General features: G+C 38.4%; 1 protein-coding gene across 3 annotated transcripts in view; it reads right to left on the reverse strand.

The window, feature by feature from the left end:
- The window catches only part of SUMF1 (sulfatase modifying factor 1), a 98,700-nt gene that overhangs the window by 54,296 nt on the left and 22,704 nt on the right, over positions 1-21,700 (reverse strand). For all 3 annotated transcript variants that reach the window (XM_008060759.1, XM_008060753.1, XM_008060745.1), the window contains one exon: positions 81-163. In XM_008060759.1, the coding sequence (XP_008058950.1) occupies positions 81-163 (83 nt within the window). The remainder of the gene's footprint in view (positions 1-80; positions 164-21,700) is intronic.

Here is a 21,700-nt window from a genome sequence, read left to right on the forward strand (position 1 = left end):
CATTAAGTTCTTTTTCAAGAGCATAGGGAATCTATTTTGGAATGAAACACATCAACTAGGGAAAGAGAAGACAGTCTCACCTGTGTAAAACAGTAGAGTCGGGTCCTTCTGGGTGTCTCCAGTTAGCGCCTTTCACAGGTAACCACCAGGGAGCAGCTGCAACCTCAAAACAACCCAGAACAGGCTGATTAGCTGCAATGATTCTAGAAAACACTCACTCAGTATATACAGCAAAAATCTCAGTCATCAACTTCCATTTGGGTTACAAGATACCTTCAGCAGAATATCAAAAATAAATACGTGTAAATAAACCTCTAACAAAAAACATATTATTTGATCCTTAAAGCACCACAGTGATCAAATAAATATGTATTAAATGGTGTGTATCTCTGAGAATTTCAAGAAGATAGACTGCTAGCCAATCTTCTATAAGCTCTATGGCAGGTAGTATTGCTCCATACAATTAAGTGCAGGACCAAGGGTCAACCAAGGTAGTCAGAGGTTAAACGGAAGCACAAAGAAAAAACTGGACGGCATTTCAAAACTCCCTGGTTCAACTTCCAGTCCAACATTAGCTGTGTGACCCTGGTCAACTTCATTACTCATCAAGCTCCTGAGAGTTCTCATCTGTAAAGCATACTGTTACTAGAACCTTAACTCCTACTTTATGGTTCTATTGATCAAAATAACAACAGCAAGTGGTCCTCTCAGCAAATGATTTGGTTAAGAACATAGGCTTTGGAGTCAGTCAAAATGAGATTTGAATCATGGCTCTGCTGTTCATGGTGTGACCCTTGGCAACTTATTTAACCTTTCCAAGCCTGTTTTCTCATCTGTAGATAGAGACAGTAACAGCACCTACATCCCAGGTTACTGCAAGGAGGAACTATAACATACATAAAAGGCTTATGATTATGCCCTTAGTAACTCAGACTAATGACTTAGGAAGTAGTCAGTAAAGGAACCAGTCTCACCATGGCCCCATGACAATGAGTCAGGAGGAGAACCACAAAAAATCATCACTGTTGTTGCTAATACTAGCTAAAGAACAGATGTTTGCAAATTATTCTTCTAAGACAAACTAGAGAAGACTCAAGGTTATCCCCACAACAATGTTACACTCGATCATATGCATCCTGATGAGCTTGGCTGAAGTGAAGGGAGGATATGTCCCTGCTAACAATTACAGTAATCACTGAAAACACCAAACCCCATTCTTGTTCATTCTTTTTTCACATCAACACAATCAAACATTCAAAGTGCTTCAATCATGATTTGATGGAAAAAGCCAAGTTTTAAACAATATTTCAGGAAAAGAGGCATTACGTCCTTAAATGACACTACAGCAAGGTCTTTTATTTTACAGACAGCAGGAGAATGGAAAGGCATGGCTTTTTTCTATTTTATCGTGGCTCTGCAGAAACTAATCTGGGTCTGTTCTCATTGACTGGCCTGCTTGTGTTTAGGTGTGAATGACAGGTAATTCACTCAATGTCAAGGGAGGTGGTGCCTAGAAAGCTCAGATTATCCTACTCTGGGGTTTCAGGACATCTTCAGATCACTCACCCAAATCTACCCCATCCCCAACACTAAGCACCATCACCAGAAGGTTCTAGTTTTTACATTAAAAATAAATAAATAAATAAATAGATAAGCTTTTAAAAAGTATGGAAAAATATAGCAATGTGCTAACCTCTATTTAGTCTGAGTGGTAGGTACCAGAATGACTTTTTTTCTTATACCCTTTGTGTTTTGAAATGTTTCACCATTAGTAATGTTTTTAAAAGTCATAATTTGTTTATTCATTCTACTACTAATAGGCATTTGAGGCTATTGTCAATAGTGCTGCCTCTGAGAATATTCTTAAAAGATTTTGTGGCTTTTGGTAAAGATACACATGTGTTTCTGTTGGTTGTACACTGTGAGTGGAGCTGCTGGGCCATAGGGTATACATATGCACAGCTATGGGACAGACGCCAAACACAACCCTTCAGCAGCAGAAGGCCCCCATGGTTTCTGACTCCTTCAAAAGGAAACTTCCCTGGAGTTGACGTATGTACAGAAGCCCATAGGGCCTCTCCCTAGTGGCCCCTAGTGGCCTCTCAGTCCATACCCTTTTCCTCTCCTCTTCCCCTCAATTCATTCTGGTTACAAATGTTTATTGAGCACCCACTATATGCCTGGTACTGAGCCTAATTCCTGGAGGAGATCTACAAATTCCAGAAATCCTCAGAGTATGATTTAAGACAGCAGATATAGTGATAGCTTTAAAAGTATTTACTTTACATATAGTAATTAATTCTGCAATTGCAAAAAGTGGGATACAAAGTATGAACCTAGTCACCTCATTTTCCTTCAAATTTGTCTCTAAAATTCAAATTGGTGGGTTCAGATACCACTTTACACATATCAGTGCTATAGTTTTTTTTTGTTTGTTTGTTGGTTTGTTTTTTGAATTGGAGTCTCACTGTCGCCCAGGCTGGAGTGCAGTGGCACGCTCATGGCCACCCCAGCATCGACCTGCTGGGCTCTGGTGATCCTTCCACCTCAGCCTTCCAAGCAGCCAGAGCTACAGGTGTACGCTACCACGCCCAGCTAAGTTTTTGATTTATTGTAGAGATGAGATCTCACCATGTTGCCCAGGCTGGTCTCAAACCCGCGGGCTCAGGCAACCTTTTTGCCTCGGCCTCCCAAAATGCTGGAATTACAGGCTTGAGCTACGGCGCCCCACCAGTGCTAGAGTTTCTGACTTCATTTCTTCCCCCCTCTTCTCCTCCCCCCCCCACACTCACTCACTCTCTCATTCTAGGCATCTGCTTTTCATTTCTTCTGATATCTATCTTTTCCGAAATCTTTCACCATTACCCTAGCAACCCAAAACAGACTAACAGCTTATAAGACTTATAGTCACAGAGCTATATGAAGATCACCAATCTCAATTACGTGCACAGCAAAACGAAAAGAACATACTGGCTGGAGTGGGGAAGGGGATACTGTCTTTGACCAACAGCCATCACCTAGTTTTTTGGTCCAAAAGAATAAGACCTGAAGCAAGGATGCAAAGATAAATGTATAGTAGATCTACACATAATACTGTTTCAAATTAAAATTACAAAATAACTCAACTGTTCTTGGTATCCTTCCACACAAAGGAATACTATACAATTAATGTCAAAATATATTCTGATGTGGAAATATGAATATGTTATCAAGGAAACCTATAGAATACACATTTGATTCCATTTCTGTAAAATGGACACAAAAAAATGTATGTTAGTAAAATAAGAAGGAAAGTCTGGAATAGTGTACATACAGGGGTGAAGGACTGGGGGGAAGACTATTTGACTTTTCTAGAATCAGCATGTATCGCTATCACGGGTTCTCACCATTGACAGCACCATTGATATTTTAAGCCAGATAACGTCTTGTCAGTGGTGCTGCCCTGTGCATGGTAGGTTGTTTAGCAGCATTCCTGACCTCTACCCACTAAATGCGTCACACCCTCCCTTCCCCACTCCAACTGTGACACACAAAAATGTCTCCAGACACTGCCAAATGTACCCTGAAAGGAGCAAATTAACCACTGTGCTACGACAATCAGGGGAAAAAAATTACTCTTATTAAATGTTAATATATATTTTCTGGCCAAACTTATGGTAAGTCCATCCAAAGTCACTGAATGTCTTCCTTTTCCAAATGTTACTGCTTCTTAACTCAATGTTTTTAAAAACTTGTTCTTGAACACCTGGTTTTGTCTTGAAAATAAATGCCATTCTTCTATGTTTAGAAACTTAAGAAATAAACAACGTTGAGAGCCATATAGTAGTCATTTTATCAAGGCTACACTCAAATTTCTTTTCTTTAACAGGAAGAAATAGTTGTCAGGTGTGTTGTTTATGGAGCAGAAGCAGCAACACGAGTGGACTAAATTCTATGATAAACCTCATCCTAAAAACAGAAACTTTTTTGGATGTGGTTGTCTACCTACACATTTTCTGATCAGCTGAGACAACTTCCAGAGTTACAGCACTCCCTTATTATATCCAGGGGGAAAAGGACTTTAACATGACCTATTTCTAGTTAACCATCTCCATAGCAACTGTCTAGGGTTTAAGTTGAAACAGCTGTACCAGTCAGCCAACCACCAATTACAATGTAAATAGGATCCATGTGAGTATTGAGGTCCCCTTGAGAAATGGACTTTGGAGAGCAAAGAGCACCTCTCTCTGGGGACATAACAAGACTTGTAGTAGCAGCTTCAAGAAAACGAAAGGGGAAGACAGCAAAGGTGCCTTTATTCTTGCCAGAGGTGGTAAATTATGCTTCTTATACACACACAGCCCAGAATAAAATCGGCACAGGAAAAAAGATAGAGCACTGTGTAATTATGCATATTTACAAGTAAAAATGTCAAATCCACAACTTTACAACTGCTCTCTTAAAAATTAAATGCATTTTAGACAAGCAGATTAAAAAGATGGACGTAAGCCGGGCTCGGTGGCTCAGCCTGTAATCCCGCGCCTTTGGGAGGCTGAGGTGAGTGGATTGCCTGAGCCCGCGGGTTCGAGACCCGCCTGGGCAGGCGAGACCTCATCTCTACAATAAATCAAAAAATCAGCCAGGCGTGGTAGCGCATGCCTGTAATTCCGGCTACTCGGAAGGCTGAGGCGGAAGGATCGCCGGAGCCCAGCAGTCGAGGCTGCGGTGGCCGGGAGCGGCCACTGCACTCCAGTCTGGGCGACAGAGTGAGACTCCAACTCAAAAAAAAAAAAAAAAAAAAAGATGGACGTTTCTTAAAACGTAGTATAAACATGACGACAGTTACCCCTATAAAAACAGTCTGGGAGAATTTTTCAACTGGCATCAGCGAACAATGAGAAATTGCAGATCTGTTCAAATTCATGAAGTATAAATAAAACCAGAGAGAATTCAGCAACTGAAGGAAGTAAATGGAATAAAGAGCACACAATGAGTTAAAAAAATCTTTCTTCAGCATCCAATACAAGTGTGGAAAGTTAGGGAATATGGTTTGAATAAATGGCAAAAGCAAATTAATCATCAAAATAGGTAGTCAAGTCTGACAGCTTATTTCAAACCAAATCCTGGATCAGGTACCTTGACGACTTAATAGACTGCATGGGAGAGAAAAATGCATGCTTTTTCAAACAGGATACAAATATTTATGAAACTTAAGACACATCTGAAATTTTTCAATACTTTTTGCTTCAGTTTTTAGTGAAATTCCTCAAGCTATAATACACTGTGTTCCCAAAACACACAATCAGTATACTAGAAATATTTCATGACCGTAAAAAAGGAGTGGAAACCCTATTCAGAGTCATTCACTATGGACAATGCAAAAATGGCCTGTGGGATCTCTGGGCTCTAAGAACCCTTAAAAGTGATCTATTTTACTCATTTTCAGTTGAGACCTACATATTATGGGGGTGGGGAGTGGGTTTAGGGTTTTTAAAAATTAGTAGGAATAAGAGAAAACATTTTTTACTGCTTAAAAAATACTTTTTAGTTTTGTGGACAAACAAGTGACAGTATAAACTGATATAACCTATATCTAAAACAGTGTAACGGTACTCAGCAAAAGTCTACATCACTGCATACCCAGTAAGGAGACTGGTAGTCACTTACTGTATACCCATATGAAAGAATACATAATAGTCATTAAAAATATATGCAAGAGAAATGTTCATTATTTGGATAAATGTTCACGCTTTACTGGAAGTGAAAAAAGCCAATTGAAAACATGTTTATACGACTCTGTTTAAAAATTTGTCACTATATAGACACAAACACACCTACACACACCCCAAGAAAATATTAGTAGTACATATATTACAATGTTTGCAATGATTATTTCTGGATGCTGAGAATATGACATATTTAATGTTCTTTTTTGTGCTATTTTTAGTGTCTGAATTATCTACAGTTAACATATTTGTATTCAGAGTTTATGTTTTCCTTTTCTTGTTTCTTTCTTTTCTTTTTTTTTCCTCTTTTTTGTAAAACCAGGGGTCTCGCTATGTTACCCAGACTAGTCTCAAACTCCTGTCCTCAAGTGATCCTCCCACCTGCACCTCCTAAAGCACTGGGATTACAGGCATAAGTCACGGTGCTAGGCCTAAGTTTTTTCTCTTTTAATGGAGCTCAGGCAATTTTACATTGAAAAGACAAAGTAAGCAATAGTATATGCTCATTAAAAATACTTACATTACCGCTATACTGTAAATTTCATTTTATATTTACCTCCCATTTCATCAATAAGCATACACAGTTTCATATTTTTTCAAACTATATATTGATTATTTTCATTGATTTTATTACATTTTTAATGTTTTATTTGAACTTCACAATGATCATTTTTTAGTGTCTGTACAATATTTTGTCATGTCAATGTACCACAATTTACCAATCTCCTAATATTGAACCATTCAGGTTATATTCAAGTTTGTTTGTTGTTGCTTTTTTTGATATTATAAATAGCACTACAGTGAACATCCTCAAACATCTGCATTTATATATTTTTCTTCTTCTAAATTTCCACAAGTGGCATCACTATAACCTAAGAGAGTGTCTTCACAGTTCTTGCTAAAAATAATCATTTTTTTAAAATCCCTGACATTAATAGATGGTGTAGCTAGTTTTCCTCTGGAAAGAGAACTGAGTATACGCATAAAACACAACACCCAAGATGAAAGCATTTATTATGACTCTTTATAAAGAGGCTCCATTTAGGAACCTTAACTTGCTAACATCTTACTAATAGAACTTTTCCAATGTACAAACAGGGAAATTACAGAAAGCTGGAATGCCTTCTGATTGCTTCTGTACTACTTTTTCATGCCTTGCAATCTTTGAAGTTTCTGAGAAGAGGGGCCAAATAAAAGACAGAATATGGAAAAGGCATTCTATGAATAGGAAATTCTCACACACAGGTTGTTTTGGAGGTCAACCACAATATGAATAATTCCACTTATGATCTGTAAAAGGAAGGAAAAGGAGCAGCATCTTCATCCCAAAGAGCATCACATTAAAAGAAGGCAGGGACTTTTGCTGCAAAGGCAGCCTAGGCTCACAGTTTGAGATGATCTACTTCCTGCCTATGGTTACAGATAGCCATCTGCAGAGGGTCATGTAATATCACAGCTCAATAGCTGCCCCTTCAAAGGAGAGGATGGTACTGTACTCGCCAATCTCAGCATATGGCTGCAAGATCACAGAGCAAATTCTGAACAGTCTGCAGAGCTAACCCCTCAGGCTGCCAGCCTGGCACATCCCATTTCACCAGGCATCAAGACACTTTGTACCAGTGACAGGATGATGACTGCTCATTTTCCTCCTGCTGGGGGCTATGCACTATATACACTATACAGGAAGTATGTGCATATTTTTAGCAATACTGGGTATCCACAAAGTTTTGCAAGAGCTGGTAAAGCAAACACAGACTCAGCAGAAGAGTGGAAAGCTGGCTCACACTCAGGTATTAAATGTCTTCCCAACATTGCTGCAAGCTTAACACATGCATGCTTACAACATGACAGGATCTTAAAGGTAGGAAGGATCTGAGAGGTGATCTATTGAACTTTCTTCATTTTACCAATGGAAAAATAAGCCATGGAAAGTGGCTAATAGTGACAGAGATAGGATCTTTCCATTATCCAAGCATTTCTGAAAAGCTGTTTCCTAACAAGATGTTAGTAGGTACAGGAGGAAAAAAAAGGTCCAACCACTAAAGCAGTCATAGTAATTAGAAAAACACTGGGTTAGTCAAAGTTAAACTAGTTTGTAATGGCAGGACTTCTCAGAATCTTTAAGTTGCTAATGTAGTATGTACTAAGTCTTGAGTAAGGGGATAGATACCATATGTACTTGAGCCAAGTGCTGAAGACGTCTGGGTGCCAATTCTGGCTCTTAATTACTACATAATTAGCCATGTGATATTGCCTGGACAAGTTACTTAACTTCTCTGAGCCTCAGTTTTCTCTATCAGTAAAATTAGTATACTAAGAGAATATATATAATAGGCTTGCTGTGAGGATTTAGCATAACAAGCACTCAATATATAGCTACATACATGTGGGTATTGGTATATGACTATAAACCTAGAGAAGAGATTCATTATAGCATTCATTCAATCATTCAACAAATATTTGATGAGCACCTACTCTATGTCATTCCTGTGCTAGGCAATGGGGATACAAAATCAAGGTGAATCATAAAGAAGAGAGACAAATAAGCAGATCATTTCAAGTCTGTCCTAAGTACTGTGGCCAAGAGGAGCTCAGTGAGCCATGGGAGCTCAAGGTGGGGCACCCAACCAGTCTTCAGATGCCTCCCACAGGAAGTGAGAAGGAGGAAGAAATGAGGCAGGGTGGGGACAGGAAGGACTCCATGCAGGGGGCTGCCTGGATTACAGGTGTAATTCACCCAATCCAGAAAAACTTGGCACCAATATTTTTTGCTAAATAGAAGTTACCAAATATCTTCAGAAACTTAGATCTGAAGGGATGCCAAGAGCTCACCTGGTTTCAACCTGTACCCAAAGGGATCTTCTTCTCTATAATGTCTCTAGGCGAATAGAAATAATGTAGGCTGAATATTGGTCCCCATTTGACCTGTTATCCATAATTAAGAGAATCCCATTTCACTCTCAAAAGTATCCCTATATAGACAATAAATTATATGGTCACCAAAAGAGGGTCCCCAGTCTCAGCTTGAACAATTTAGATGACAGATATCACTTCCTGGTAGATAGTCCCTGTCATGTTCAGATCACTCTAACAAAGAGTTCCTAATCTATAGCTAAACTGAAACCTGTCTCCCAGAGGCCTTGACCAAGGACCACATGGAATAAACCAAATTCCTTTTTCATCACCCTCCAGGCATCTGTAGAATAATTATAACTCATTCACTTCTTAGTCTTCTTTAGGGCTCAGTAATTTATTCAACTTTCCCAGGTTCTCCAATCTCAAGTTAAGGGCATCACCATCTCCCCAGTTGCTCAGGTAAAACCCATGAGTCATACCTGATTCCTGTTTTTCCTTTTCCTCCCATGCTCTCAGATGTACTTCCAAGTATCAAATCACTTCTTAGCATTTCTGCTCCTTCCATCTTGCTCCCTGGCTCCGTTATGTCTCACCTGGACCATCACAAAACTCCATACAGAAGCCAGAGTGGTCTCTTTAAAATGTTTATGAATCCAGTGGCTTCTAACTGCACTTGAGATGAAACCCACACTCTTCGGCAGGCTATAAGTCTCTGCATAATCCACCCCCTGCCTACTTCTCCAACCTGACCCTACGCCACAAACCCCCTTGCTCATCACTCCTTCGTTACTGGCCATGCTGGCCCTGCTCATTGTTTAGATTTCAGCTCAGGTGCCACCACCTCAGAAAGGCCATTGCTGACCCCACAGAAAAAAGGGCCCAACTATACTATACTGCAATCACTTTCTATCCCATTATTCTGTTTTATGTTAATTACAGGCCATCATCATATTCAAGTATAAGTTGACTTGTTTAGATCTGTGCCTTACAGAACTATAACCTCCACAAGAATAAGGAGTTACATCTGGTTCTCTGTTGAATCCACAGCACTTAGAATACCACCTCGCCTCTGTTTAATGAACAAAGTCACCTGTTCCTCAGGTTGGCACGCTTTCCAAACCCCTCACCACTTTGTAACTCTCTTCTAGATTTGATAAACATCAGTTTTAGCCAGGCACAGTGTCTTATGCCTATAATTCCAGCACTCTGGGAGGCGGAGGTGAGAAGATTACCTGACCCCAGGGATTCAAGACCAGTGTGGGCCACTTGGCAAAACCTCGTCTCTACAGTAAATTAAAAAATTAGCCAGGCATGGTGGTGCACACCTGTAGTTCCAGCTACTTGGAAGGCTAAAGCAGAAAGATCACCTGAGACCAGCAGGTAGAGACTGTGTGGCCATGAGCATGCCACTGCACTCTAACCTGGGTGACAGAGGGAGACTCTGGTTTTAAAAAAAAAACAAAAAACAATTTAATACACTATCTTTCAGTGGAATATCCATTTGTGGAGGGAGAGAGAGAATCAAGTCTTGGCTTAGGGGTTTTAAACAGGGGTCTGTAGGGGGAAAGGTAGCAGACTGGCTCTTAGGTACTAGTAGGTGCCCCTCTCAGCTTCACCTAGAACTGAGACAAGCCATTTCCCCTCCTAGGTCACAGTTGCCTTATCTATAAGAGAAAGGCTTTTTAGCCAGATCATTTTGAAAGTTCCATCCATTCTAAACTCCTTTTTTTGCATAAATTTATCTTAAAGCTGGACATCCCTAGGCATAACTATCTATTCTAGTCTACCTTCCATGGAGGCTGATGATGCAAATCCCAAGATTTGGGCAACAGGGAATATCAGAATCATTTTAATTTCTTAATCCAAGTTAGGCCTTAAAAGATTCATTACTTGAAAAGAAATTTAAGGACATCTTAAACAGGTATTTCAAATCTGAACCTCTGGGACCACAGCAGGCATCACACATACTCATTCTGATCAGGTGCCTTGGCACAGGTTAGAAAAAATAAGGTGTGTCCTGTTATCCTATTATATGGGGTTCTCACCTTCCCGGGTTATCATGTTTTGCTTCCTGAGTCTGTGCCACACACTGCCTCCTAAGTCAGGTGAACAACCACTCTTTTCAAAAAAAGACACAAAAGACAGTGTTATGTTCTTATCTTATCCAATCAGCCAGCCCTGGACTGCCCTTCCCAAATAACTCAGTTACTGTGAACTCACCTCAACCCTGGTGACCAGGCCAGCACTCTTCACCAAGACAAAGCTGATTTTACCATATGAGACAGGTCATGTCAGGTCCGAGCCCTGCTCTTTTCAAAAATTCAACATTCTAACAGCTAACACTAAAATGGCATTCTTTCATTTTTTTGACATTTATTAAGTGCTTATTAAATGCCAATTACTGTACTGGGGATAAAATGGTGACTAACATGGCTGTATTCCTACCACCTTTGTAGAACATACCTAACAAAGGGCAAACCTACACAAATAATTATCACTAAATGTGAGATGAATAATATGAAAAGATAGCATAAGAAGCCAAAGAACAAATAGCAGATGGAGATCATCTAAATCTGGAATGTGGGATGATAGAAGAATGTTCCAAATGACTTCCCTGAGGAAGTGTGGCTGAGCTGGGTGATGCAAGCTAAAGGTGGGCAGTGGCAGCATGTCCTTATGCCAGATGCTTTGCCCTACATGTCCCCAAGATGAGCTCTTCTTCATGAAAGGTTCCCTTCAAACGCTGCTTCCTCACCCAGGCCTGCCTGGATCAACAAATTCGGTTTTCCACACACCTCTCAGTTCCTCATCAGGACTCCTGACCACAGCACCCTGCTAGTTTCCTTTCTAAAACTCTTCTCAACTTATTATTTCATATTACCTAGACACTCTTAAGATACTGTGGATTTCATATGCCCTTATTCTTTTTGAATAATTAATGGATAATTTTAAAAACATGGTAAGTTTACTTTTATTACTCTAACACATTTGATGTAAAAATTCATAAATCAGGAAAAAAAACACACAAAAGTCTAACTTAACTTCAGTGTTTATGTGACTGCATCCCCTAGACTTTGAGAAGTTGAAGGGCCGGAAGAGTATCTCCCATCTCTTTATTCTCAGAAACAGAAGAGCACGGTACCAGTAAGACAGGAGGACAGCTACAGTTGTTTGCTGACCAAGCAGACCACATCTTAAGCCAAAAAGGAAATCATCAAATGGACAGAGTTAGACTCACTTCCATCTCTAGAAGTCAAGAACAGACCCCACTAATGGACAGACAATCAAGGAAACATGAATCTAAACAACAAATCAAAAGATTTGTTAACTGTATCTATCCCAAAAAAGTGAAAGCAAAGACTCAAGGAAAAGACATTCTGATACATACTACAACACAAACCCTGAAGAACCCTGAAGATATGATGTTAAGTGAAATAAATCAGGCACAAAAGGTCAACTATTATACAACTCCACTTATGTGATATGCCTAAAATAGGCAAATTCATAGAGACACAAAGTATAATATAGATTATCAGAAGGCTGAAGGGAGAAAGAATGGGGAGCTATTATATAATGAGTACAGATTCTGTTTGGGATGATGAAAAGTTCTGGGAATGCACAATGGTGATAGGTGTACACCACTGGAAATGTATTTAATGCCACTGAATTATGCACTTAAGATGATTAAACTGGCATATTTTATGTTATACATATTGTTTACCATAAACACACACAGAAAGATATATCACTAGCATATTCCTCTAATCAAAGCCTCTAAGACAATCCAAGAGGATTTATTCTAGATCATCAAATCCTTTCAAAACATCATTATAACTTGGTAGTCTGCTACAAGAGATATTACCAAATCTTAGAAATGGGCAACAGTAAAGCAAAAAACAAAAAGAAAACCCTCAATTTTCAATTAGACTAAGCAAAGAGAGTTCATTGGAAGAAACCAGAACAAAGCCATTTGCAAAAAAGTCCTTCTATTTACTAGGTGATTCTGTGTACACTATTTCATTTGGTCTCTGCAACAGCTCTACAAGGTAAGCATTATTATCCCTATAAGAAATTGACTAAAACAAGCAAAGCACTAGATGATTATAATGATGATAATAATAATAATAATAAACTACAATATTATGCTGACATGAAAAGAATAAACAGAGTTGCAAAATTGCCACTAGCAACAGGTAAGACAAAACTTATAGTCTGTTCCCATTCAGGTTGTCTCAAAAAAAGACAACAACAACATTCTTCAGAAAATTATAACAGGACCCAAAGACCCAATACTGAAAGGAAAGAAAAATAAACAAGTACCAACCTCTAGATGACCCAGATGTTGGAATTATCAGACAAAGACTTTAAAACAGCTATTGTAACTATCATCTACTAAGCAAAGGTAAATATTCTCAAAAGGAATGGAAAGACAGGAGTTCTTTGCAGGGAAAATAAAGCTATTTTTAAAATGATACTTTAGAATTGCAAAATATAATATCTGAAAGAATAACTTCATTGCATCGCCTCAAGAGAAGAATGAAAATGGCAGAGAAAATAGTCAGGAAACTTGAAAACATAGCAATAGGAATTATACAATCTGAAGAACACAGAGATAACACCATTTTAAAGTAATAAACAAAGACTCAGGAACCTCTTGGGATAACACAAAAGGTCTAACATTTATACACTGGAGTCCCCAAAAGAGAGGAGAGACTGGTGTTTAAAAAAATACCTGAAGCATGATACAGCGGCTCATATCTGTAATCCCAGCACCTTGGGAGGCTGAGGTAAGAGGACTGCCTGAGCCCAGGGGTTCTAGACCAGCCTAGGCAAATTGGTGAGACCTTGTCTCTACAATATATCAAAAAATTAGCCAGGCAAGGTAGAGCGCACCTGTAGTACTGGCTACTTGGAAGGTTGAGGTGGAAGGATCGCTTGAGCCCAGCGGGTCGGCACTGGGATGGCAGTGACTGTGCCACTACACTCCAGACACAGATAGAGTGAGACTCTGACTCAAATAAATAAAGAAAAATAAAAACATTAGCTTGGCATGGTGGCATGTGCCTATAATCTTAACTACTTAGGAGGCTGAGGTGGGAGGACTGCTTCAGCCCAGGAGTTTGAGGCTGCAGTGATTTGTGATTGCACCACTGCACCCCAGACTGGGTGAAAAAGTAAGAACATCTCTCTAAAAACAAAATTTAATTTAATTTAAAACTACTTGAAATAATGGTTGAAAACTTCCCAACTGTGGTTAAAGAAATAAATGGACAAATACAAGAATCTCAACAAACCCCAAATAGGAAAAATCTCTAAAAACACAATGTCCAAGTACATCCTAATCAACTGCTAAAGGCAAAATATTTTTTTAAATCTTGAAAGAAGAACATAAAATAATGACAAAATACACATAAGAAAACAGTCATTCAAATGACTATCACTGGAAATCATGTAGACCAGAAAGGTTGTGAAACAATATTTTTTAAAGACTTTAAAGAAAATACTTTAAACCCAGAACTCTATATCCAGTGAAAACTTCCTTCAGGATTGAAGGTAAAAGAAAAACATTTTCAGATGAAGAAAAACTAAGAGAATTTATTACCATAAGACTTGCTGCTTTGAAAAAAATACTAAAAGAAGTTTTTTTTTTAGGCTGAAGAGAAAAGGATACATGGAACTTCAGGAATGAAGGAAGAGCAACAGACATGGTTTGGGTAAATATAATAGACTGCTGTTCTTATTTAAATTCTTTTAATATATATAAGTGTTACAAGCAAAAAACATAACATTGGTTTTTTTTCCAATATATGTAGATGTAAAATATGACAACGTGAATATAGGGAAGGGATAGCAGAACCCATATTGTTGTAAGACATCTACATTTACTTAAAGCATTTACTTAAGTCTATAGCATTTATATTTACTTAACTCTATAGCAGACTGAGAAGAGTCAGGCATGTATACTGTAATCCTTAGAGTAACCACTAAAAACAATACCAAATATATAGCCAAAATGACAAGAGAAATTAAAATGGAATACTAAATATACATGTATAGATATGGATATCAGTATTTACATAAATACTCAAAAGTGCAACTTGGATGGATTTAGAGTTGATCATACTCAGTGATCTATCACAGAAACACAGAACAGAGTACCATATCTTCTCACTCATAAGCGGACCTTGAACAATTATCAGAATACTATAAGAAAGGGATTGGCAGTGGTGGGAACTTGCCAGGGGAGGGGGGGTGGGATTGGTAGTCGAAGGAAACTGCCAGGGGCGTGGGGGACACACCTCATCAACAAGGGTACTTGCATAATGAACATTTGTATACCTAACCCTGAACTGCATCTCACATCTTTAAAACAAAAATTGAGAAAAAAAAAAAAAAAGCACATGGAAGACAGAGTGAAGGGGTCTAACCAACACTTAATTGGAGTCCCAGAGAGATAAGAAAGTGATTGGCAGTAACAGGAAACTGCCGGGGAGTGGGGACACACCTCATCAACAAGGGCACCTATATAATGAACATTTGTACACCTAGCCCTGAATTGTACCCCACATCTTTATAATAAAAAAATTAAAAGTTAAAAAATAAAAAATAAGTGAGAAGGTGAAAGGGCAATATTCAAATGATAATAGTTAAGAATAGAGAAAAGTAGCTGAAAACAAACAAAACTTCCCAATGTATGCATTAAAGACAAAGTGATAACAGACATTAGAAAATATATAGCAATAAGCAAATACAAGACTACTTTAACACTTTTGGAAATAAAGCAGTAGTCTAAAATGCTAAAGATCCAGGAAACCCAATGAAACTCAAGGAGGATAAATACAAGAAATCATCACTGGCCAGGTTCGGTGGTTCAGCCGGTAATCCCAGCACTTTGGGAGGCAGAGGTGAGTGGATTGCCTGAGCTCACAGGCCTGAGACCCGCCCGGGCAACTTGGCGAGCCCTCATCTCTACAATAAATCAAAAATTAGCTGGATGTGGTAGTGCGTGCCTGTAGTTCCAGCTACTCGGAAGGCTGAGGCGGAAGGATCGCCGGAGCCCAGCAGGTCGAGGCTACGGTGGTCGGGAGCATGCCCCTGCACTCCAGTCTGGGTGACGAAGTGAGACTCCAACAAAAAAAAAGAAATCATCACCTAGAATAACAAAGACAGAAGATATCTTAGAATCAGCTGGAGTCAGATCACCTACCAAAAAACAGTAACTGACAGATGACTAACTTCTTAACGGCAACAATAAAAGCCAGAAGGCAATTTTTAAAAATGCCTTCAATGTGCCAAGAAAAAATACTGCCAACGTAAAATTTTTACTTAGTGAAAATATCTTTCAGTAATGAGGCAAAATTAAAGATATTTCAAACAATTAAAAACAAGAAAGGGTCAGGCACAGTGGCTCAAGCCTGTATTCCCAGTACTTTGGGAGGCCCAGGCAAGAGGATTGCCTGAGCCCAGGGGTTCAAGACTAGCCTGGGCAACTTGGCAAGACCTCATCTCTATAATAAATGAAAAAATTAGCTGGGCGGCAGCACACGCCTGTAGTTCCAGTTACGTGGAAGGCTAAGACGGAAGGATCGCCCAAGCTTACGGCCACCGCACTCCAGCCTGGGTAACAAAGTGAGACTCTGACTCAAAAAAACCCAAAACAAAACAAGAAAATTTACTGTCAAAGGGTGTTCTTTAGGGAGAGGACAAATGATCTCAGACAGAGTCCCTAATATGCAGAAAGAAATGAAGAGCACAGATATTAGTAATTGTAGGGTAAACAAATATTGACTAAATAAAAAATTGCTAACACTGTCTAATTAGTGGAGAAGGAAAACAAATGAGAATGAAATAGTGAACATTAGTAATAGGAGGCCTGACAAGGACAATTAAGTTCACGAACTTCACACCATGCACTTACGTTGGAAGCACCGTACAAACAACTTGGTAAAGTTTCATACCCTTGGAATATCAGTATCTCCCAGCTGTGTTCATGTCAATGTGTGCGAGTGTCTTGCTGAGTGGCGTTCATTATTGTTGCTGCATGTTTTTGTGTGCTGTCGTGAGAATGTCAGAGCTTAAATTAGAGCAACAAAAAACATTAAATTTCTTGTTAAACTTGGCAACAGTGAAAGTGAAATCAGGGACATGTTAGTCCAAGTTTATGGGGATAAATAATACCATGAAGAATACAGCAGTGTACAAATGAATTAACTGTCTGTCTGAGGAACAAGAAAGCATCACTAATGAAGAGGGGTCAGGACGGATAGTAACGAACAGAACTGATGAAAACATTACAAATATTTGTCAAATTGTGCATCAAAATCATCAGCTGACTGTGAGAAGCATAGCAGACCAAATAAATACTGCTAGAAAATCAGTTAGAAAAATCTTAACTGAAACTCTTGGCATGAGAAAAGTGTGTACAAAATGGTCCCAAAGGAGCTCTTGTATCACAACAATGCACCAGCTCACACAGCACTATCTGTGAGGGAGTTTTTAGCCAGTAAACAAATAACTGTATTGGAACACCCTCCCTACTCATCTGATTTGGCCCCTTGTGGCTTTATTCTTTACCTAAAGGAAAAGGAAATACTGAAAGGAAGATATTTTGATGACATTCAGAACGTCAAGGGTAATATGATGAAAGCTCTAATGGCTATTCCAGAAAAAGAGTTCCAAAACTCTTTGACAGGTAGACTAGGCACTAGCATAGGTGCATAGTTTCCCAAGGGGAGTACTTTGAAGGTGATCATAGGGATATTTAGAAAAGAGGTAGGGAGCACTTTTTCTATGATGAGTTCGTGAACTTAATTGTCATACCCTGCATATAAGTTGGATGGGGTGACTGGAATAAGGTCTTGGTATCAAACAGCAGAAAAGTTCATGGAATAATACACCTTAGACTTTATAACTGGGTGTTAAAATCAATTAACTAAATGAAGACACAAAATTTTAAAAAACTTTTAAGAAGACAAATTTGGAATAAAGGAGAAAAACCAGAACATATAGGCCAAAAGATGGAGGAAACAGAGGAGACAAAAACAGAATGAAGATAAAGCAAAGAATAAGATGGCAGAATCAAATCTAAAAATATCAGTAACCACAATAAATACAAATTGACTAATGTCTTGATTAATAGACAAAGACTGTTAGAATGAATTCTTTTTAACACAGCTATATACTATTTATAAGAGATATATCTAAAAACATAAAGATAGAAATTAAGAATAGAAAGATGAAAAAGTGTACATTAGACAATTGCTAACCAAAAGAAGGCTGGTGCACCTATGTAGATATCAGACAAAACAGACTTTAGCATAAAAAATCATTTCAAAGTAAAAGTGAATTCCCATAAAATGCTAAAATGTTCAATTTAATGGAAGTCATTAAACTATTTCAATTATTTTATTTTATAAACAGCATCAAAAGGTTTTCTCAAAAATATTTTGATATTTGTTTTAATATGTATAAGAACAAAAAAACTCAGAAAGTATATAAATTAAAATAAAAGATGTACCTCATGAGTGAAAACAATTCTCTCCTTGACCAAACTCTAGTCTAGTTCCTCTGAACTCTCTTCTCAGGCCTGACTTTTGGGCTTTCATGTTTGTCTCTGCATTATCCAACTGCAGCAAGAATCTTGCTAAGTCTGTTTGCCAGAATCTCCCACCTTCAAAGTGTGATCACCCTTGATAACTGATCAAAGTTCTCATCTTCCCCATGACCAGGTGATGTCTGATCATCGTGACCTGCCTTCAGCAAGACTCTTATTAGGCCAGCTTAGCGAGAATCCCCTCTTACCCTTGATGTTTCCTCTTAATAATTTTCCATCTCAGGAAGACACACTTCTAAACTGATATAAAATTATAGCTTTGAAATTTGTTTGTTTGTTTGTTTGTTTAAAACTGGAAATAGGATCTTGCTGTGCCTCCCCGCTGGTCTCAAACTCCTGGGCTTATGCAATCCTCCTACTTTGGCATTCCCAGGTGCTGGGATTATGCATGTGAGCAACCATACCCGGCCAGCTTTGAAAGACACAAAGCAAAAATTGATAGAATGTAAAGAAAATCATCAAATCTGCCATCTTAAATATAGATTTTAACAACTCTCTCGGCAACTACCAAAATCAAGCAGAAAAGAAAAATCAGTAAGGATATAGGAAAATTACACAGCAAAAATCAACAATTCTTATATAATGGATATGTATAGAATATTGCACCCAACTGATAGAAAAGGCATATTATTTTCAAACTCACGTGATACAACTATGAAAGTCAGCCCCCAGTAGATGCCAAAGCTAGCCTCAACAAATTTCAAAGACTAGTATCACAAAGGCCACTTTTGTAACAATGTATGAGTTAAGGAAGAAATTATAATAAACATTAGAAAGTATTTAGAAATAAAACAATGAACCGGGCTCGGTGGCTCAGCCTGTAATCCCGCGCCTTTGGGAGGCTGAGGTGAGTGGATTGCCTGAGCCCGCGGGTTCGAGACCCGCTTGGGCAGCGAGACCTCATCTCAACAATAAATCAAAAATCAGCCGGGCGCGGTAGCACATGCCTGTAATTCCGGCTACTCGGAAGGCTGAGGCGGAAGGATCACCGGAGCCCAGGTCGAGGCCGGCCACTGCACTCCAGTCTGGGTGACAGAGTGAGACTCCAACTCAAAAAAAAAAAAAAGAAAGAAAACAATGACAAACTAGCACAACACTTGTGGAACTAAAGCACTCAGAAAGAAATCTGTAGACTAACAAAGATTCAAAATTTTGAAACTAAATATTACATTTGAGAAGTCAAAAAAAAAATAGTAGCAAGAAAGTTAAGTGACTTTTCCCAAAATCAGTTGGTAAATGGCAGCGATCAGATTCAAAACCAAATCTCTCTGACTCAAGGGCTGTTCTCTTTTCCTTATGGCTTCTCTGAATAAATAAACAAGCATCTAAACTCAGTTTGGGAAAAAGTCTTGGTGGTCATAGAAAATAAAAAACTTTATTTAAAGCTGAATTGATGTTTCCAAGGAAGTGCTGGTTTAATTACTAGAAAAATAAAAGCTCAAACCTCCTAAAGGATGTTGAACAATGTATCTGTCTTACACGTGTTTTGAATTAAATTTACTTTCCCTAGGTACTAAAACTTGCCTTTCTGAATACTTTTTGGATTTGTTTATAATGTAGTTAACTTACTAAAGCTTTTCTAAAAATTAATTTTGGGGTGTGACCTTAGAATTCTGCTGGGTCTCAAGGCATTTCTCGCTGTAACCCATGCACATTCAGATAACTGAATCACATTCTTACTGATGACTCTCTTTCTAGTTTAGTCTTCACCCAGTTGTGATTAAATAACAGAGGTTCAGGCTGCATTATTCTTTGCCTTCTTTCCCAGCTTACCATCATCCAAATAACAAGACGCCCTGTAAAACTTGGACAGGATATGACAATCTAGAAATTGCTTTTTTACTAAGCGGGGAAAAAAAGACACTTGATAATTCTGACCCTTCACTGAAACTGGCTTTCAGTTGAAAAGAACTTCTCAAAATAGCTTATTCCTCTCCTTTATCAAGGACACCTATGCAGGAATTTGTTTCCTTAAACTGTTAATCTACAAAGTGCCAAGCTACAGATGAAGAGATAATCATTGTTTCTCAGGCTCCCACCAACAGCAAACGTTTTCTACCTAGTCTATGGCTATTTCTTGTGCCAAAGATTTATGAACACATTAATAACTCAATTATAAAAACAAAACATAATCTTTAAATATCTTAAATACTACATTTTCAACAAAGGAAAATTATCCACAGTATAATATCCCAAAACAAACAAACAACACAATAACAAAAACTTGTTTTAATCCTGAGATTTAATATCTATATCTTTTAAGACCCTTGCTTCAAATTCAGCATCCAAATAATTATCATAAATAAGCAAATTTCAGCATGCACATTACTGTTTTAAGCCAATCAATTCACACAGTTTAAAGATACATTTATAAGCTAACTATAAAAACCAGCTCTTACCTCAAAACTTTATATGAAAAGATAACTAGATAAGATGGCAGCAGTACCAATATAGATATTTAATCTCTCCAAATCTATGTATAAAACTAGACAGAGCAACTAGGTAGTAGTACCCAAAACCTAAGAACAACATGAAGAAGAAACGCATGTGACAAGGTATTCTCACCAAAGCCAAAATACAAACAGGTGAAGAAAACACCACCAACCACAGTACATATGGTTGGGCAGAAGAAAGCAGAAAAAAAGCAACAGGGCATAAGACCTGCAAAAAAAAAAAGTCCCAAAGAGCCAACAGGTATCACTGGAAAGCACAGGAGGACATGCTTGAGAAGAGCAGCTAAAATTGGAAGGAATTTTGCACACTCCGATGACAAGTGACTTAGTGAAAGGGACCCATGGTAATAAAGTGTGAAGGTGCTGGAGTAGTCATGTACCGTGAACTCTTGAAACTAGCCTGCTAGGGTTCCCTTCCAGAATAGAGTCCACACCAAGGAGAAACCACAAGGGATAAAATCAAACTCCTGAAATAGAGGGACAAGAGTGAAAAAGGAAAGAGAAGTGGTGAAGGCAGGGAAAAGATCTAGGACATTTCAAGACACGGGAAGCCATATTTTAAACACCACATGAACACAACTAAGAGAGAGCTCAGGGAAATTACAGAGTTACCCAGAACCATGCCTCCTTCTGAAGGTTCAAAAAAAACTGAGTTCATGTAAAAATGAGTAACAGAAAATACTCAAACTCAAATCTAGTCCAAAATTACTATAAAAAGAAAGAGAAGAGAAAGCAGAGCAACATCCTTACAGACAACAAATGCAGTCAGGAAGATATGCTAAAAAAAAAAAATCACAACAGAGTGTTTCAAAATGAGGAAAATGACATTAAGAAAATGATACCAAAAAGAAAAAGACAAAAACACCCAGTGCCATGGCTCATGCCTATAATCCTAGCACTTGGGGAGCCTGAGGCAAAAGGACTGCTTGAATCCAGGAATGCAAGACCTGCCTGGGCAAAATAGCAAGTCCTCGTCTCTAAACAAAAACAAAAAAAGAAAATTATACAAGAGAGAAGAAATAAATCAGAATTTAAAAACTCAGATGAGGTGCAGAAGTCAAAAAACAACTGAA

This window comes from Carlito syrichta, unplaced genomic scaffold (genome assembly GCF_000164805.1).
Source record: "Carlito syrichta isolate Samal-C Ts95f unplaced genomic scaffold, Tarsius_syrichta-2.0.1 Scaffold92673, whole genome shotgun sequence".
Taxonomy (NCBI): domain Eukaryota; kingdom Metazoa; phylum Chordata; class Mammalia; order Primates; family Tarsiidae; genus Carlito; species Carlito syrichta.